At 32.3% G+C, this 16,174-nt stretch overlaps 1 protein-coding gene and 1 long non-coding RNA gene across 3 annotated transcripts in view; both read left to right on the forward strand.

Annotated features, from left to right (window-relative positions):
- The window catches only part of LOC118196556 (calcium-activated chloride channel regulator 1-like), a 120,759-nt gene that overhangs the window by 53,718 nt on the left and 50,867 nt on the right, over window positions 1-16,174 (forward strand). For both annotated transcript variants that reach the window (XM_035368018.2, XM_035368019.2), the window contains exon 7: window positions 6,390-6,587. In XM_035368018.2, coding sequence (XP_035223909.2) covers window positions 6,390-6,587 — 198 coding nt within the window. The remainder of the gene's footprint in view (window positions 1-6,389; window positions 6,588-16,174) is intronic.
- On the forward strand, window positions 9,701-15,705 carry LOC118196557 (uncharacterized). Its single transcript, XR_004759438.2, has 4 exons — window positions 9,701-10,118; window positions 11,173-11,282; window positions 13,364-13,406; window positions 15,481-15,705. It is a non-coding gene; the product is annotated as an uncharacterized LOC118196557 (long non-coding RNA).

Here is a 16,174-nt window from a genome sequence, read left to right on the forward strand (position 1 = left end):
TGTGATAAAAGCTGTTTCCTCGATATCCTCGGGTTTTACTGCAATCTGAAAATAGCCTGAGGTTAGGTCTAGTGTAGTGATATACTTAGCAGAACGAATAATTTCTCATAATTTCATCAATTATCGGGAGGGCATACCTTAGGTATTTGGTTATGCTATTCAACTTGCGGTAATCAACTGCGAACCTCTATGTTCGGATCTGAGAGTGGTAGTCCGTTTGTCTTTCTACACAAAACTACCGGACTTGCGTGGGGCTGGTTCTTGGCACTATAATTTTACTGTCGAGCATTTGCTTAATATGCTGTTCCAGAATGTCTTCCTTCATGCGGTCATACCCGTATGGCTTAGACCGGACTGGAGGGGCACTACCATTGTCAATACTGTGCTGAACCACTTAACAGAAACCGTGTTTCTCCTCAAATAATTTTAAAAAAATCTTACCAGTCTTTCCACTTTGTTTCTGTCTTCTTCGAGATGCTTGATATCCACGTCCGGCGTCGCTATCTCTTCTTCTACAATGGTGTACATGTGTAAAGCAGAGTTCTGAAAATTTAGTTTTGTGCTAACTGCGTGTAAAAACTCGACCCCCAAAATAACAGAAGTCAACAAATTCTTTACTACCAAAACATTAACTTTCTGGACATAGTTCTTTATTTGAACGTGCAGCCCCACTTTTCCCATGCAGGGAAATATCTTTGGGCGGCAATTACCTTTTGTCCCGTTGTTTTAAACAATCTATAGCGACGAAAATGTTTTTTAAAGAACCCTTGCGAAAGGAAACTGCACTGAGCTCCGATTTCGAGTAGGGAGGTTATAGGAATATCGTTTAGTGAAATATGGATCTCCGGTAAGGCCAAATTTTGCAAGACTACCATATTCAACTTAATATCCGAGGGATGTTTCTTTCCACAAGGTGGCTGAGCCCTGTTGTCAGCCACCGCGATCAGTTTAAATTCTTCTTTTCCGCCTCTTGGTTCTGCTGCTTTTTAATTTGATTTTTAAATGCCTAAGACTGACACGTCAGCTGATTTTGCAACTTTCCACGCTTGACGATACGAACTCTTGAGATTTCTTTTGAGGAGAAAACCTTGAATACTGGTTAAAGTTGCCTGCACGCGCGTTTTCAGCGGTTTGTCTGCTCTGAAATTGTACTGCTGATTGGAATAAATTCTCTAATGTTTGTGGGTTTTTGACTTAAAAAAAATCCTGGATTGACGGGAGTAGATGTAGCAGAATCACTTTAATTAGTTCATTATTCGGGGCTCTTCCCATATAGTAGATTAAATATCTAGATCTTCCTCAAGATGAATTCCGTCAACTCGTCGACATTGATTTGATATTTACTAAACCATTCTGCCTCAAACTTCGCTCGGTCTTTAACAACTGGGAATGCTGGCGCTGTTTTCCGACATATATGTTTCCGAACCTGGATCCCCAACAGGAACTTGCCAATTCCTTTGAACTAACCGAGAGCTTGAACTTTTAGGTTCGTTTCAGCGGTAGTAATTTTCTGCAGCTGATTCACCTGATATAACGTGAAATGCAATTCCAGCTGCTCCAGAAAAGTCATCACGGAGCCTTTGCCGCTGAATATTGCGGCAAAGGCTTCATGGTTGCTCTCATTGTTTCCATGATGAATCCAAATCCCTCCATCGGATTTGCTGGAGACTGAGGGACTTGAAAGGTCGAAGGGGGTAAACGTAAATTTTCCGTTTTCTAACAGCATGGTTCGTGAGAAATGCTTCGGGTGCCAAATGTGGGGCTCCATCCTTCTTCTAGCAGCTAATTGTGTAGGAACCTCGTGAAAAGCTAAGCGAATAATTGCTTTAGTTCAGAAACAGAGACGTAAAATCAAGAAGGGTTAATTACACTTTATTTCTCAAAATAAGAATTAAACAGTCGGCTCCTTTCTCGGGGCGTACAGCAAAGCCTCCACTTGGTCTTGAACTCAAAATAATAAGAAATGAGACTTAACTAATTCTTAACTGAAAAAGATATAGCCGATGCTATCAAAATTCTATGTAGTTGGCCCCTAAATATCGAATAAGCTAAGCTATCAGTGGCCTGAAATATGGCAGGGCGTGGTAATAGCTCAGAGAGAGACGTAGCCAAAAGGCGAACGCGCACTAGTCAGACACTCTGAGGCTCTCTCCGAAGTCAGTGGAACTTCGACTTAAATACCACTTTTGCTCATTTCCATTAAACGCGATTCTAAAAACACGTTCTGATAGGAAATTGTATGCTAAAATTAGGAAGAATAGAAAGTAGCTTTAACTAAAATTAACTGTTAGAAACTTAGGATAAACCTTACAAGCTGATCAAATGCAAAATCCATAACAATAACTTTCTGTTACAAAGACGAAAGATAGACAGCTAATTTTTTGCTTTGTTTACTTAGCAAATTTTACCTTCTGAAGATGAATACGCCCTTTATTTTCTAAGACTGGCTCTTAAGATGTCACAGCAAGAATCATGTTATATTTAATGTTTGCTCGCATTTTGTGGATTCGGCATTATTGAAATAAAAAATGAAATAAGCTTTTCTTTTTCAATAATACTAAATTTCATCTCTTGAACAGGATTAGTTTATTTTCCAATAGAGGATCAGAAGTTGCAACAAAATTTTAAAATCAGTATTTTTCCTAGGAAAGCAAAAGTTTTGTACAGGTTAACACAATAGACAATAGCAAGATGCTAATAATTATTTGGACAAAACAAAATGACTGTGGTCAAGGTTCCTTTTTTTTATCTTTTTGTTTGTTGCTAACTGGGGTTCATTATTCCTAATGCTCTAACAGAAATCAGCTAACATCTCTACATCAAAGTTTTCTTAATCATTGCAGTTTCTCTATTAATGTGTTATTCATGCTTATTGCTGACATTACCACAATTATCCATAAAGAAATTCAAATGAGAATGGATAACGTGTAGTTTCAGTATAAAATGATATCCGTCTTTTTATGTAAAATCACGTGTATTCTCCTCAATTTTTTCGTAATTCTTCTATCTGTTCCTTATAAAATTCTGATATATTTGTTGAACTGCATTCTATGCTCTTTGTTCATCATGATTAAGTTTATGTTCGATTGTGTGTGTGTGTGTGTGTGTGATTATGGCAAAGCCTCGAGGGCTATCTGCCTAAGAGGAGGGATGCCTTCGTGGAGGACTTTCTAAGGGAAACTGGCTCGTATACACGTTACACATGGGGAAAACCACGAAAACGCCCATGCAGCCAGCCCGTTCGCGGGATTCGAACCTCAGACCGAACTACCAGTGTTCAGCGATTTTACCGCTCGGCCGCTGGTGGGCTTATGCTCGATTGAGTAACAAATCACGTATCTGAGTTTGTAGAAATATACCTAGGTGTGAAAGTCTACTGCAAAAGTATGAAGGTGATATTTTTCGCTAGTGTCTTAATAAAGTTCATTATCAATCACAATATGATTTAAAGTAAGGAAGCTATATCCTCTTTGGATCTACACTTTTTATGTCAAGTGCGAATTAAACTATTGCTTTTAGCTCATTTCCGTAAATGCTGCTATTGCATTGACATCCAGACGCTCAAAAGTATTTCCGCACAAAGTCAGATTGTGACAGATGAACACTTAAATCCTCTTCATTTACACCGAAATGAAAGACAACTGAACTTTTAATGTTGTTTTCATATTCAATACTCCAAATTAATAAAGACTGCGCATTTTTATTAGTGCAGCAAAATGTGTATAGAACAATGCTATCCAAACCGTGGGTAGAATACTGACACTATTTATGGTTAATCAACATTTTGAAGTACGATATTTATATATTTGTAATATGTATATTGACATGAGTTTATGTCTGACAGAGAAAATATTTAAAATATTTTATATAAATTTTAAACAAATTCATTTTTAGGAAAACAATAGTTCACCTCATTTCTGTTCTTCTTCATCAACTTTCCAAGTCCAAAAATGGTATATACAGATCGCAGTGTCTTTCTCACATTAGGAAGCGATGTGGATATATGACTCTTCTCATTCAATTTAAGCTTAGGGAGGAGGGTCCATTAATAGCATGATATACTTGAAACAGATTTCATAATTTGATTATTCTAAATGATTTTAAAAGTCTATTTGATCTTTTAAAACTTAACTCTGAACTTCTTAAATATTAAATATCAATGGACTTTCGTTACATTTTTATTCAATTTTTAGTTTAAAAAAATTTTAATTTAGTGCCAGCTCTGTGAATTTTCATTTACTTGTTGCACCAATACTCTGCCAGTGTTACTAATAGTACCTATACCGTGCCTTCGTTTTTATTCTTTCATTTTGTATCATCTTAGTCTTATGGATGGCTCCAATGAATGTCATCGTTTTCAGATTTTCCCTAAATAAAACTTGAAACAGATTTATTAGTTTTATTTTTTAAGAATCTAAATACAGTATGTTTCTAAACGAGGAAACGCAAAAATTGCGATGACGAGTCACTAGACAGGCTTAAAAACGAAGTGCAGATATTCATATATTTGCTTCTAGCAGCGTTAGTAAGTTCATATACACCTCCCAAGTTCAGACACGACTCCTGAGCTCCTTCAGATGGCAATGGATGAATTAACGTTTGCTGTATGGATTTCTTTCAACACATCATTACAGAAAATACAGCGTGTGCACAGAGACCGGCATTTTTCAAGCTAAGGTTGCCTTGTCGAAATTTACAGAAAAACTAGCGAATATTAAGAACACCTTTACCCATACGCTTCCTGCGACATTTATTACAGCTTCAGAATTTTACGCTATTGTCTTATTCTACTCTCTTAAAGCATATGTATCTGATGTGCTTTCTGTAACCTCCAATTTCATGAGGAGATATTAAAAAATAAATTAGAACTCGCGTGCTTGCAAATCAGAATGTATCTGAATGAAGCTCTCTTTAATCAGTGGTATTCACAGATCTGCAAAATTCATTTATTTAAACGTATTAAAACACATTTTTAAAAGTCCTAACCGAAAACAACATTTATGTTATATCAATCAGTATCAGAGTAATCAATGTATGTTGTATCAATCAGAGGTATTAAAAATGAAATAAAATGTAGCAATATATACATGTATGATTCTTTAATTTCTCAGTTTTTTTTTTTTTTTTTTTTTTTTTAGATTTTAGAATTTTAGTTCTTAAGATACTTATAAAATGTTTTATCAAGTGATGCCGCGACCGAAAGCTGATTTTTTGCTGTCCCTTCCCATGCTTGATTTCCAAAGCTTATTTATTGAACAATAATGTATTTTTTGTTGATTGTAATTATTATTCACTAAGTAAGAAAACTTTTAACCGATTAATCAAATTTCACTGCGTACTGAAAGAAAAAGAGGGGAGGTTTACTATTGTAATAGCGTGCATAATAATTTCATCCTATTTCAGTAAATTCCTTCCTATAATAATTAGCTTATTTTGAAGTTTTCTCGTTATTCTTTAATTTATGGAAATCTTCAATTTCAGAAAGCTTTGCAACAAACGACTAGTCAGAAATGATAGATTTTCTTATTCCACATTCGAATGAATTTTACTGTGATGATTAAATACTACTATTTTCAGATTATAGCATTTTAGCTGTAGATTTGCTTTAAGGTGACCAATACAGTTACCTCTATTGAAATCTGATTAAACTAACTTCCTTTCCCGAGATATCGAGATGGAAGGAATAATTGCATACGGACCAAGACTTAGTAGCATTTAACATTAAAAGTTTAATAAGGACATTTTATTAAGGACATTTTATGAATCTCTTTTAAGCATTACAGACAAAAAATATAAAGATAACGCTCTACTTGACGAAACTAAAATTCACGTTTCATGGATAATCCTACCAGGAATAGTCACTACTTTTTATCAAGCTAGTTATAAAATCTTTAGCTTACCAATGTGGACAGGAACTTTTCTTGTCATTACTTACTCCAACATAAAGAATGAATAGCTGCTACTTCCAATGATTCAATTCTTATAATCAGACTCGGCTGCCGTTCTTTAGGTAGATCTCTAATTCAGGCTGAATCAGATATCCAACATAAGACAACTGCACGCTACTTACTGACTGACCAACTAACTGGTTCCAGTAACTGCGTAAATCCCTCTCCTCAAATTCTGCATAATCCTTTGGAACGAAGGAGCTCGTGACTAAGTTCGAAGTGTTAGAATAATATACAAATTGTCACAACATTATGTTTAAAGTTTTCTGCTTGGCGTTAATCCTAATTAATAAATTAATTTTTGGGGGAGTTCAGGCTGCAGTTGAAGTTCTAAAGCTTTCTCAACGATTTATGCTCTGAATTTTATTAAGAGAAGTTTTTCATGATTTGTTTTATTGTGTTATTATCTCAAAATTGAACACATTTTCTAAATATTTGCAGACAGAAGTAGTCAAGAATTCTTTCTGGAGATTTTTGTATGATGTACCGAAAGAAAGCAAAATCGCACTTTACGAGTTCAGTAATGATGTCGAAACTGTAAAGGATTTAGATAACAAAAACCTTTGGCCTTATTTTCATATTACGTTTACCTCTCGCAAGAAACCTTGTGTTACTTGCGCATTATCTAAGGCTGTCAATGTAAGTAAAAACATTTTCTAAGAATTTATATTATGAAGTTGCTTAATTTAATGCAATACTAGTTATAAAATCTTTAGCTTACCAATGTGGACAGGAACTTTTCTTGTCATTACTTACTCCAACATAAAAAATGAATAGCTGCTACTTCCAATGATTCAATTCTTATAATCAGACTCGGCTGCCGTTCTTTAGGTAGATCTCCAATTCAGGTGAGATTCAGGTTCTTGTTCCATTCAAACACGGTATTGCAAATTCGTGTGAAATTTTCCACTCTTGTTTAAAGACGTTACCCAGTTTATTGATATCACTATATGTTTAAACGAATGAAAACATGTTGTAGTTTTCAAGTAAATTTATTGCCTTTCTTTTTATCTGAGTACTCATTTAAATGAAATTTAAACTAAAAAATATATTAAATAAAAAGAAATTGTAAATGAATGTTTAAATAAACTTATTCTGTTAAACGTACACTGAAGTGACAAAAGTCATGGGATACCTACTAATATTTTGTCGGTCCTCCTTTTGCCCGGCGAAGTGCAGCAACTCGACGTGGCATGGACTCAACAAGTCGTTGGAAGTACCCTGCAGGAATATTGAGCCATGCTGCCTCTATAGACGTCCATAATTGTGAAAGTGTTGACGGTGCAGGGTTTTGGGCACGAACCTCTCGATGATGTCCCATAAATATTCGATGGGATTCATGTCGGGCGATCTAGGTGGCCAGATCATTCGCTGGAATTGTCCAGAATGTTCTTTTAACCAATCGCGAACAATTGTGGCCCGGTGACATGGCGCATTGTCATCCATAAAAGTCCCATCGTTGTTTGAGTACGTGAAATTCATGAATGGCTGTAAGTGATCTCCAAGTAGCTGAAGGTATCCATTTCCAGTCAATGATCGGTTCAGTTGTACCAGAGGACCGAGTCCATGCCATGTAAAAACAGCCCAGACCATTATGGAACCACCACCAGCTTGAACAGTGCCTTGTTGACAACTTGGGTCCATGGCTTCGTGGGGTCTGCGCCACACTCGAACCCTACCATTAGCTCTTACCAACTGAAATCGTGACTCATCTGACCAAGCCACGGTTTTCCATTCGTTTAGGGACCAACCGATATGCTCTCGAGCGCACGAGAGTCGTTGCAGGCGTGCTGTCAGTAAAGGCACTCGAGTCGGTCTTCTGCTGGCATAGCCCAAGGAAGACAAATTTCGCCGCACTGTCCTATCGGACACGTCCCTCTTACGTCCCACATTGATTTCTGCGGTTATTTGACGCAGTGTTGCTTGTCTGTGAACATTGACAACTCTACGCAGACGTCGTTGGTCTCGGTCGTTAAGTGCAGGTGGTCGGCCACTGCGCTGTCCATGGTGGGATGTTATGCCTGAAATTAGATACTCTTGGCACACTCTTGACACTGTGCATCTCGGAATGTTGAATTCCCTAACGATATCCGAAATGAAATGACCCATGCGTCTAGCTCCAACTACCATTCCGCGTTCAAAGTCTGTTGATTCTCATCGTGCGGCCATAATCACGTCAAAGCCTCTTCACATGAATAACTTGAACACAAATGAAAGCCCTGCCAAAGCACTTCGCATTTATACATTTTCTACGCGATACTACTGGCATCTGTATATTTGCATATTGCTATCCCATGACTTTTGTCACTTCAGTGTATATAAGCTTTACGTATTCTCATCATACTTTTGTTCTGTTATGATTTCAAAAAAAGAAATATATTTGAATGGTTCGGAATCGTAGCTTTTGAAAGATTGAGACAGAATGGTTCACGTATCACCACATCTATTTCAATTTAAGATTTCGAACAAGATTCCAAGCAAGCATTCGAAAAGACAATCGTGATGCTTATAATCTCTTTTGACTCATCACCCATTCTAAGTTCCACCAGTTCTAAATCAGATTAGCTTTGCCCCTAATTTTATGAGATGAAACTACCCAGGCAGCACGTCTCCAAAAATATACGTATAATTTTGGTGAAATAAGGGTATGGTATTTTTTGCACGTTACTTTTACGAAATTTATACGAATGAAAAAGGCTGAAGTTACTGTTGACTCTTGATCGTTATTTTCCACACGTTATTTTTACGAAAATTATACGAATCCGAATGTACTGATAAAACTACCGCCATGATGGTATATTTTATTCGTCACTTTTACGCATATTATACGAATCCGAATGTTCTGAAAGAAACTACTGCCTTTATGGTATATTTCATTCGCCACTTTTACGGATATTATACGATGTCTAAAAAGATTGAAAATGAAGTTTATTAATTCAAAATATTTAGTGTATTTCTGGCATTTCACTTTGTTTTCCTTGTCCACGAACATGAAAAAAGGGGCATTCATATATGAGGCTAAAATTTTTCTATAAATTTTAACATGTGAGCTAAATCTTTACGTGCATTTTTACAAAAAATTATATTTTCTTAATTCAAACATCTTCAAAATAACTTATTTATTTTCTTATATCAAATTTGTTATTTTTATTCATAACAACACTTACATTAATTTACACAATTTAATTTCTTTGATGAAAATCCTATTACCCATTTAACTGGAATAAGCTGTATATTAAATTTGTGTACTTACTGAGTTTGGTATAATACTCGCCTTATTTTATTTAGCAAATGTGGGCAATTAAATTGGAATATGACTAGCAAATCTTTCATGTCGAGGAATAGAATAATAAATGCAGCAGAAGATGCTCGAAAACGTTTAACTTCTTGAACAATAGTTTAATGTAGACCAAAGGATCATTAATTATAATCAAAGATATACTAATATTTTTATTTAATAATAATAATAATAACTCTACGAAATTGCAAGCTGAATCCTGATATTTTACATATATTTCAGTTCCTTTAATCTTTGTTACAAAAATCATATGAGGCTAATTTTTTTTTACTTTGTTTAATGTACGGAAAAAATGATATAACGATTTTAGTAATTTTTATATGAGGAAAAAATTAATAAATAATGTAAATAAATAATTATATTATATTTTATATTTTTCCTGAAACAGTTAAAGACATTCTTAATATGGAGATCTACAGAATAAGTACAAGGGTCCAGTTAAATGAACTCAAAATTTGCATAGTTAATTTTACGCTAACTTTTAAAAATTAACCGGATTTACGATTATACACTGAGCATGCGCATACACAGATATTTCTATTTTTCGTAGAAAAATTTAATTATTACCTTAATACAGAGATGCTGTGAATATAAATTTATATAATGCAAAAGTAAGTTTATTTCATATGCTAATTTAGAGGCTTTCTTAATATGTTTAATTATAAAGAAAAAAAAAAAAAAAGCGTTGCAATTCTTGTTCACTGACCAATGGCAAAGCAGACACTTTCTACTTCCGGTTGTGGCGGGATATTTGTGAAGTCAGCACTCAGCAATGGCGGTCGAAAAGAATGGTAAAGTCGCAAAGAATACTGTTTGTTCGTGGATTGTCGTTTGTGACTGAATCCATCGAAGTTACTAATTATTTGAAGAAAGTAAGTGAATATTTTATATTTTCAGTGTTTAATACTCGTACTTTCTTCACCTATATAAAATTTTATAAATAACGTCTGTGTAGGAAATGTGATTTTCCATGTGTTGTTCTTTTGTGTACGTGCCTAATGATTCATTTTCAGGATTTGGTACTGTTAAATTTTGCACTAGTCTGTTTCTTACTGTTTGTGTCACTCCTTTTTGTATGTGTCTCACCTTTTTATAGTTATATTATTTTTACTCAAACGTTTTAATATTTATCTTAAAGCATACTGTAATTAAGCAGGAAATAGCTTTTAATGGAAAAAGAAAGGCAATATTAACATGACTAATTGTTCAGAAATCTGTTATGGAAATGTTATCTACCTTATGCCAAAAAATAAAGCATGTAACTTTCATTTATTTATGAAATTCAAAATTTTTTATTTGCTTAGTGTTTTCCCTAAAAATAATTTAATTTCTTATTTTTGAATTTAGTTTTATAAATTTGCTTTAATATGTAATCTTTAACTCAAAGATATTGTGCTATTAAAAAAGGAAATTTTATGCCATAGAAACACAGGTACTTTGTTCCAAATCTGTGTTCATTTTTATATATATACTGAATTTTTATGCACTTGTAATTACTGAAATATATCCTTTCATGAATAATAAATAAGTCCTTTCATGAATGCATTTCTTTTTTGTTTGTTTGATTTTGTTGTTTTAAAAGATCTGCCATAGTTAAAGAAAGTAAATAAAGTAAGAATGCTTTACTTTCAGTTTTCAATAAATTTATTACTATTTACTGCAGCTTCAAGTTTCTCTAAACATAATTTTCGAAGTCAAAACTTGATAGTTATGTTAATTATTAGACTTGCATGGAAAAATTAGTATTTGATCTAAAATACCTTAAATTATTTGAATTATATTTTACTAAATCATGTATTTTGATATAACTAGATAGTTAAAAAAATTAAAATTGTAAATGTGCAGAAATGCTTATATAAAACCAAGAAATTGTTTATATTTTTGTTGCTTTTTCCCTTGTAAATTAATTATATATATATATTACAGTCTGGGGAGTCAGCACCCTGCTGAATTGTAGTAAACGAGACGTCCAATCTACTAGACCATCAAAGATGCAGATTTGGATTTTCTATTTCATAGTTATTGAAATCATAATGGTATGTTTGTTTAAATTAGTACTGTTTATGAATGTGATAAAAATAAATTCTGATAAGCTAAGAAATGATTTATTTTCTATTAATTATGAACTGTAAATAATGTAACCAATTTTCTTCATAGTATTTACTAAAAAAAATTTTTTTTTTAAAGGGAGGTAGTCTTATTTATACAATTCTTGCAGAGATACCAAGAAATAAAACATTTCAGGAATTTTCACTCAGTATATCTTGATGTGTAAAATTGTGTTGTTCAATGCCATATTACTTTTTCACAGGAAAGTAATTTTATTGATCTAACATCTGCATAAATCAAACTTTTTTAAGAATGATTACAGTTTCTAAGCTAACTTAAAATTTTCAGATTTAGAAAATGTATGTTTAATTTAGCATTAGTTTTCCGTGGAATAGAAAAGGTTTTCAAAATGTTCAGTTGTTAGAGAGAAATAATATAAATGAGATTGTCCTGATACAGTTTCAGCTGGAAATGAAACTGAATTTTCGGATAGTGAAGATTTCATTTAAGAATTTTAATAAAACTGATTAATGTAAATCCTCTGCATTTAAAAATTCTAATAAAACTGATTAATGTAAATCCTATGATTCATGTAGGTATTCTTCTGTTATCAGGACCAGATTCAGAAATGTGTGTTTATATGCATGCATTTTTAAATGTAGGTGCTCGTGTGTGCATGTGTATATTCTTTATGTATGTATGTGTATACTTTACACATATATGCGCATACATGCATATACACATGCTTACATATCTACAGTGGAACCCCAAGATACGAGTTTAATTCATTCCAGCATTCAACTGGTATAGCGAATTTCTCGTATCTAGAAACAAGCTTCCCCATTGAAAATAATGGAAATTCAGTTAACCCGTTCCACACCCCCAAAAATATCAACATTTTAAAATCAAGTCAATTTTTCCTAATAAATAACACTGGTAAATAATATAACAATAGTTTAACTTTGTTACCAACATTTTAACTCCTTCTCATTAATCCACACCAACAACAGCTTCTCAACATCTAGGAGTACTTTTATGGTGCTTGGAAGAAACGATAATTCCTTTGGCTACATCAGGTTTCTTAATTTCTTCCTGCTTCTTCAGAATAGTATAGATTTTCGATGTTGAAAGGCCGCAAGTCTTCGCCAATTCCGTCACCATGCTTATGTTTATCTATGATTTCTTTCTTGATATCGACAGCCATGGCCTCCTTATTTTTCTTTGCAGCACTATCTGAGGCAACAATCTTCTTGCGAGGCATCTTGAAATAATTATTTTCATGTTAAATGTCAAAACAATTAACTTACAAGTGCACAAACACGTATATAAAAGAACACTGAGTGATCTGTCGAGGGGATTCCCTGAGTTGAGCTGGATAGGGAAATGGCGCCACCCGTACCAACAGCCTGGCTCATTGCTTGTTACTTGAATTAATGCTCGTATTTTGCTCATACTTTCCTCATATCTCGAGGTTTCATTGTACATTTCTGAATCCCGTCCTAATAACAGAGGAGTACTTTTGCCAGTATTGCAACAAAGCTAGAATGAATTATTGTGTTAAATATGTGGAAAATGCATGCTTAAAGTATTGTTATTTTCTAAAAATATTCTGTATGTCTATTTTTTACAAGAAGAAAAAATAGCTAAAAGCTGTTAATTTACTCGTATTTATTAGTCCAAAGGGGCTTTGTCCCTAAAGAACTGTTGTTTTTGTTTTGCATTGGTTCACTATAAATATCTGTTTCACTTTTCAAACTATTCCTACCAAATGTTAGAGTCCCTAGTGTGGGATTAATACTCTCTATCTTAGTGCCCTCTATAACCTATGTTAGGGTTAACCTGTATAACCTACAAGGATTGCCAGTTTAGGTGAGATATCTAGGTAGTCATCATAATACGTACCTTATTTTTTATTATTTTTAAATTAAATTGAAAGTAATAAACTAGTTTTCAAGAATGGAGTTAAACTAGATTTGCATTCAACTGTGGTTTATTGTGTTAATGATGTTTTGCTGTAACAAATATGAATTTTTTGTTTAAGTATAATAATTAAAAATGTTTTTTCTAGAGAATGAAGTACTGCCACTAAGGTAAAGGTACTAACTTGCAAGGTAATTTTCTATTCTACATTAACTCAATCTTTATGTCCTGTTACAGATATATTGGCAGAAATAATGAAAACCTGAAATTCAAAAAGAAAAATAATAACTTTGAATGTAGTATATTAGATGGTTAACTGCGGTTTGGCAGCTCATTAATAATCTTACACATATTGAGTACGAATAACTTTGACAATTACCGGTATTTTCAATAGTATAAAATTAAGCAAGAAAGCAGCTTTAGCTTAGCACCGATTTTAAATACAACTCTCTTACCAATATTGGTTTGACGAAGGTAAAATATAATTGAATTTAATAAGTTGGAAATACTTTCTGTCTTTCCATGAGTTAAAAAATAATTTCAAATAAAATTTCTTTTTTCAGTTTTTCATGTTATTTGTTTAATGTTATTGTAATCTGATTTATCATATTTAGTCACATATTCCATCCCTCTTTGCACTATAGTATATAATTCAAAGGACTTATCAGTTTCAGCAATATTTTTTTTACCAGTATACATTTTTACCATAACTCTGTTTCTAAATCATATCCTGAAAAATTAAGGAGTAAAGTACACAAAGAAGGAAAATATGCAAGTAAATAATGGCATTTAGTGTGGTTTATGTGTCTTCTAATATTTGTACTAGATTGTAAAAGTTATAAAATTCTATTAGCTTTTTTAAATTGAGATGCTTCTTTGCACCCAAATGGTTAAAGCCCTAGTGTGACTTTGGTACTTTGATCTAACTTCTATTCCTAATAAATAATCCATCTGCATACAGTTTACTCAATTTCTGCCATGTGTAAGGTAAACAATATTAGCTTTTTTTAAATATATCTTTTACAACTATTCCATCAGGTAGATTTCTTTCATATTTTGCCTTAATTGAGTCATCCTGCTAATTAAGAATTTATTAAAGTTAATATGTTAAGTTTCTGTGTGTATAATTCATTTTAAGTATGTGCAAGCAAATGCTTACATTAACAGTTACGTAGAATTATGTTTTGGGTATCAAATTCAGAAATTTTGGGGCTGTTTTTAGAAGATTTATTAATGATTTATACTATATTAATATTGGTAAAAAAATTCTGTGGCTTTTATATGAGAGTATATATTTTAAAATAGCTGCATGATATGGTAGAGGTAAAAAGCTTCATGTGGATCATAAATTAATATTATGTGGGAATTTTTCATTTATTTAATAAAGAAAATATTCAAGCCACAATTAAAATTTTTTCACTGGATTATTTGCATACAAAGTTTGCAGGAAATTTAGTTAGTGTAAGCAGTAACTCTATTTTGAGATGTTAAACAGGAAGGCAAATTTTTGAATTTAAATTGAATTTTAAATTGATTCATTTAGTCTTGCTATCATTCTACGTGGCTCTTAACTTTTTTATGGTATTTATAATTTTATTGTTATTCAGCTTTCTGTTTGCTTAGAATGCATATGAATGTAGACTTGAAATATTTTATATTGCAAACCGAGATGCCATTGTTATCATAATTAAAGATTTTTGCTCTGATTTTGGAGGAATTTACTGATAATACTTTTGATTGCGTATTGGTTTCTGGTTTATTGAAATGTGTAAAATAGCCTGTTAATGCATATACGTATGTTAATGACATGTATATGTTTATGAAGTATTCTGTTATATGTATATAGTGTTCTGATTAGTTTTCTGCTTACGCTTTATTTAAGAAAAAGTTATCTGTAAGAAAGTGAATATTCTTTACTATATGTAGGAGTAAAATTGAAAAGGCTAATGCAATATAATTAATACAAAATTAAGTTTTTTCTCATGTACTTAAATACAAACATAGCCATTAAAGACTTTCTCAACCTCGCAGTTCTAAACAAATCTTAAGTATTTTTTACTTGAAATTATAGGCATTGTGTAAGGTATATAATTGAAGCTTACTGTGTGATAGTATGAAATTAAATTTTTAATTACTGAAATGTAAATTTTTAAATATGAAATACTCAGTGCACTTTATATGCATCTTTTAATACTTCAACTATATTTAAAAACTGACAACATCTGAAGTGTAAAATTATTACAAATTTTTCTTTTTCTTGTTTAGGAGCTGTTCTCAAAACATTGGGTGACAAAGAATTCACTTTTACAAAAATCGAGCAGGATATTAAAGACAGCGAACTATAGAACAAATATGGCGAAGCTACATGAAGTCTATGTGGAATTTTATTATTGAAAAAAATATGCTCTTCAGATTTAATGTTAGTTTTTGTTGTTTAACAGTAATTGCAGTTTTCGAATACCTGTAAAATAAACCTAATTCTTAAATTAATTTCATGTGTATTTCTTTTGCAAGTATTACAGTTCATAATACTTCAAACAACTTGAAATTTTATACTTGTTAATTTATGTGGGATATGTTCATAATAATTTTATAATTTAAATAACTCATTGTCATCATATGAGCATAATCTAAAATGCACAGCATTTGACAACAAATTAATAAAAAATTAAGCCAACTTCTAATTGCTTTCTTTTGTCCAGTTGCCTCTTTTTAAATCATTTAATACCATAAAGCTATTTGATGAAAAAAAAAATAATTGGTATGTGCACATCAACATGTACATTTATAATGATGTTATAGAAAAAGTCACATGAGATAAATATTTAAAAACTTAAATATTCCTAAACAAATGAACTTTTTAAAATTTTAACTGGTATATAAGATAAAATAAAGAACATATTTAGGTAATTTTGAATTTGCATAATTTTATGAACTTATTTATGAAATTAAGTTACAT

Source organism: Stegodyphus dumicola, chromosome 6, assembly GCF_044657685.1.
Source record: "Stegodyphus dumicola isolate Sdum_Otavi_A_Nest chromosome 6, ASM4465768v1".
Lineage (NCBI taxonomy): Eukaryota > Metazoa > Arthropoda > Arachnida > Araneae > Eresidae > Stegodyphus > Stegodyphus dumicola.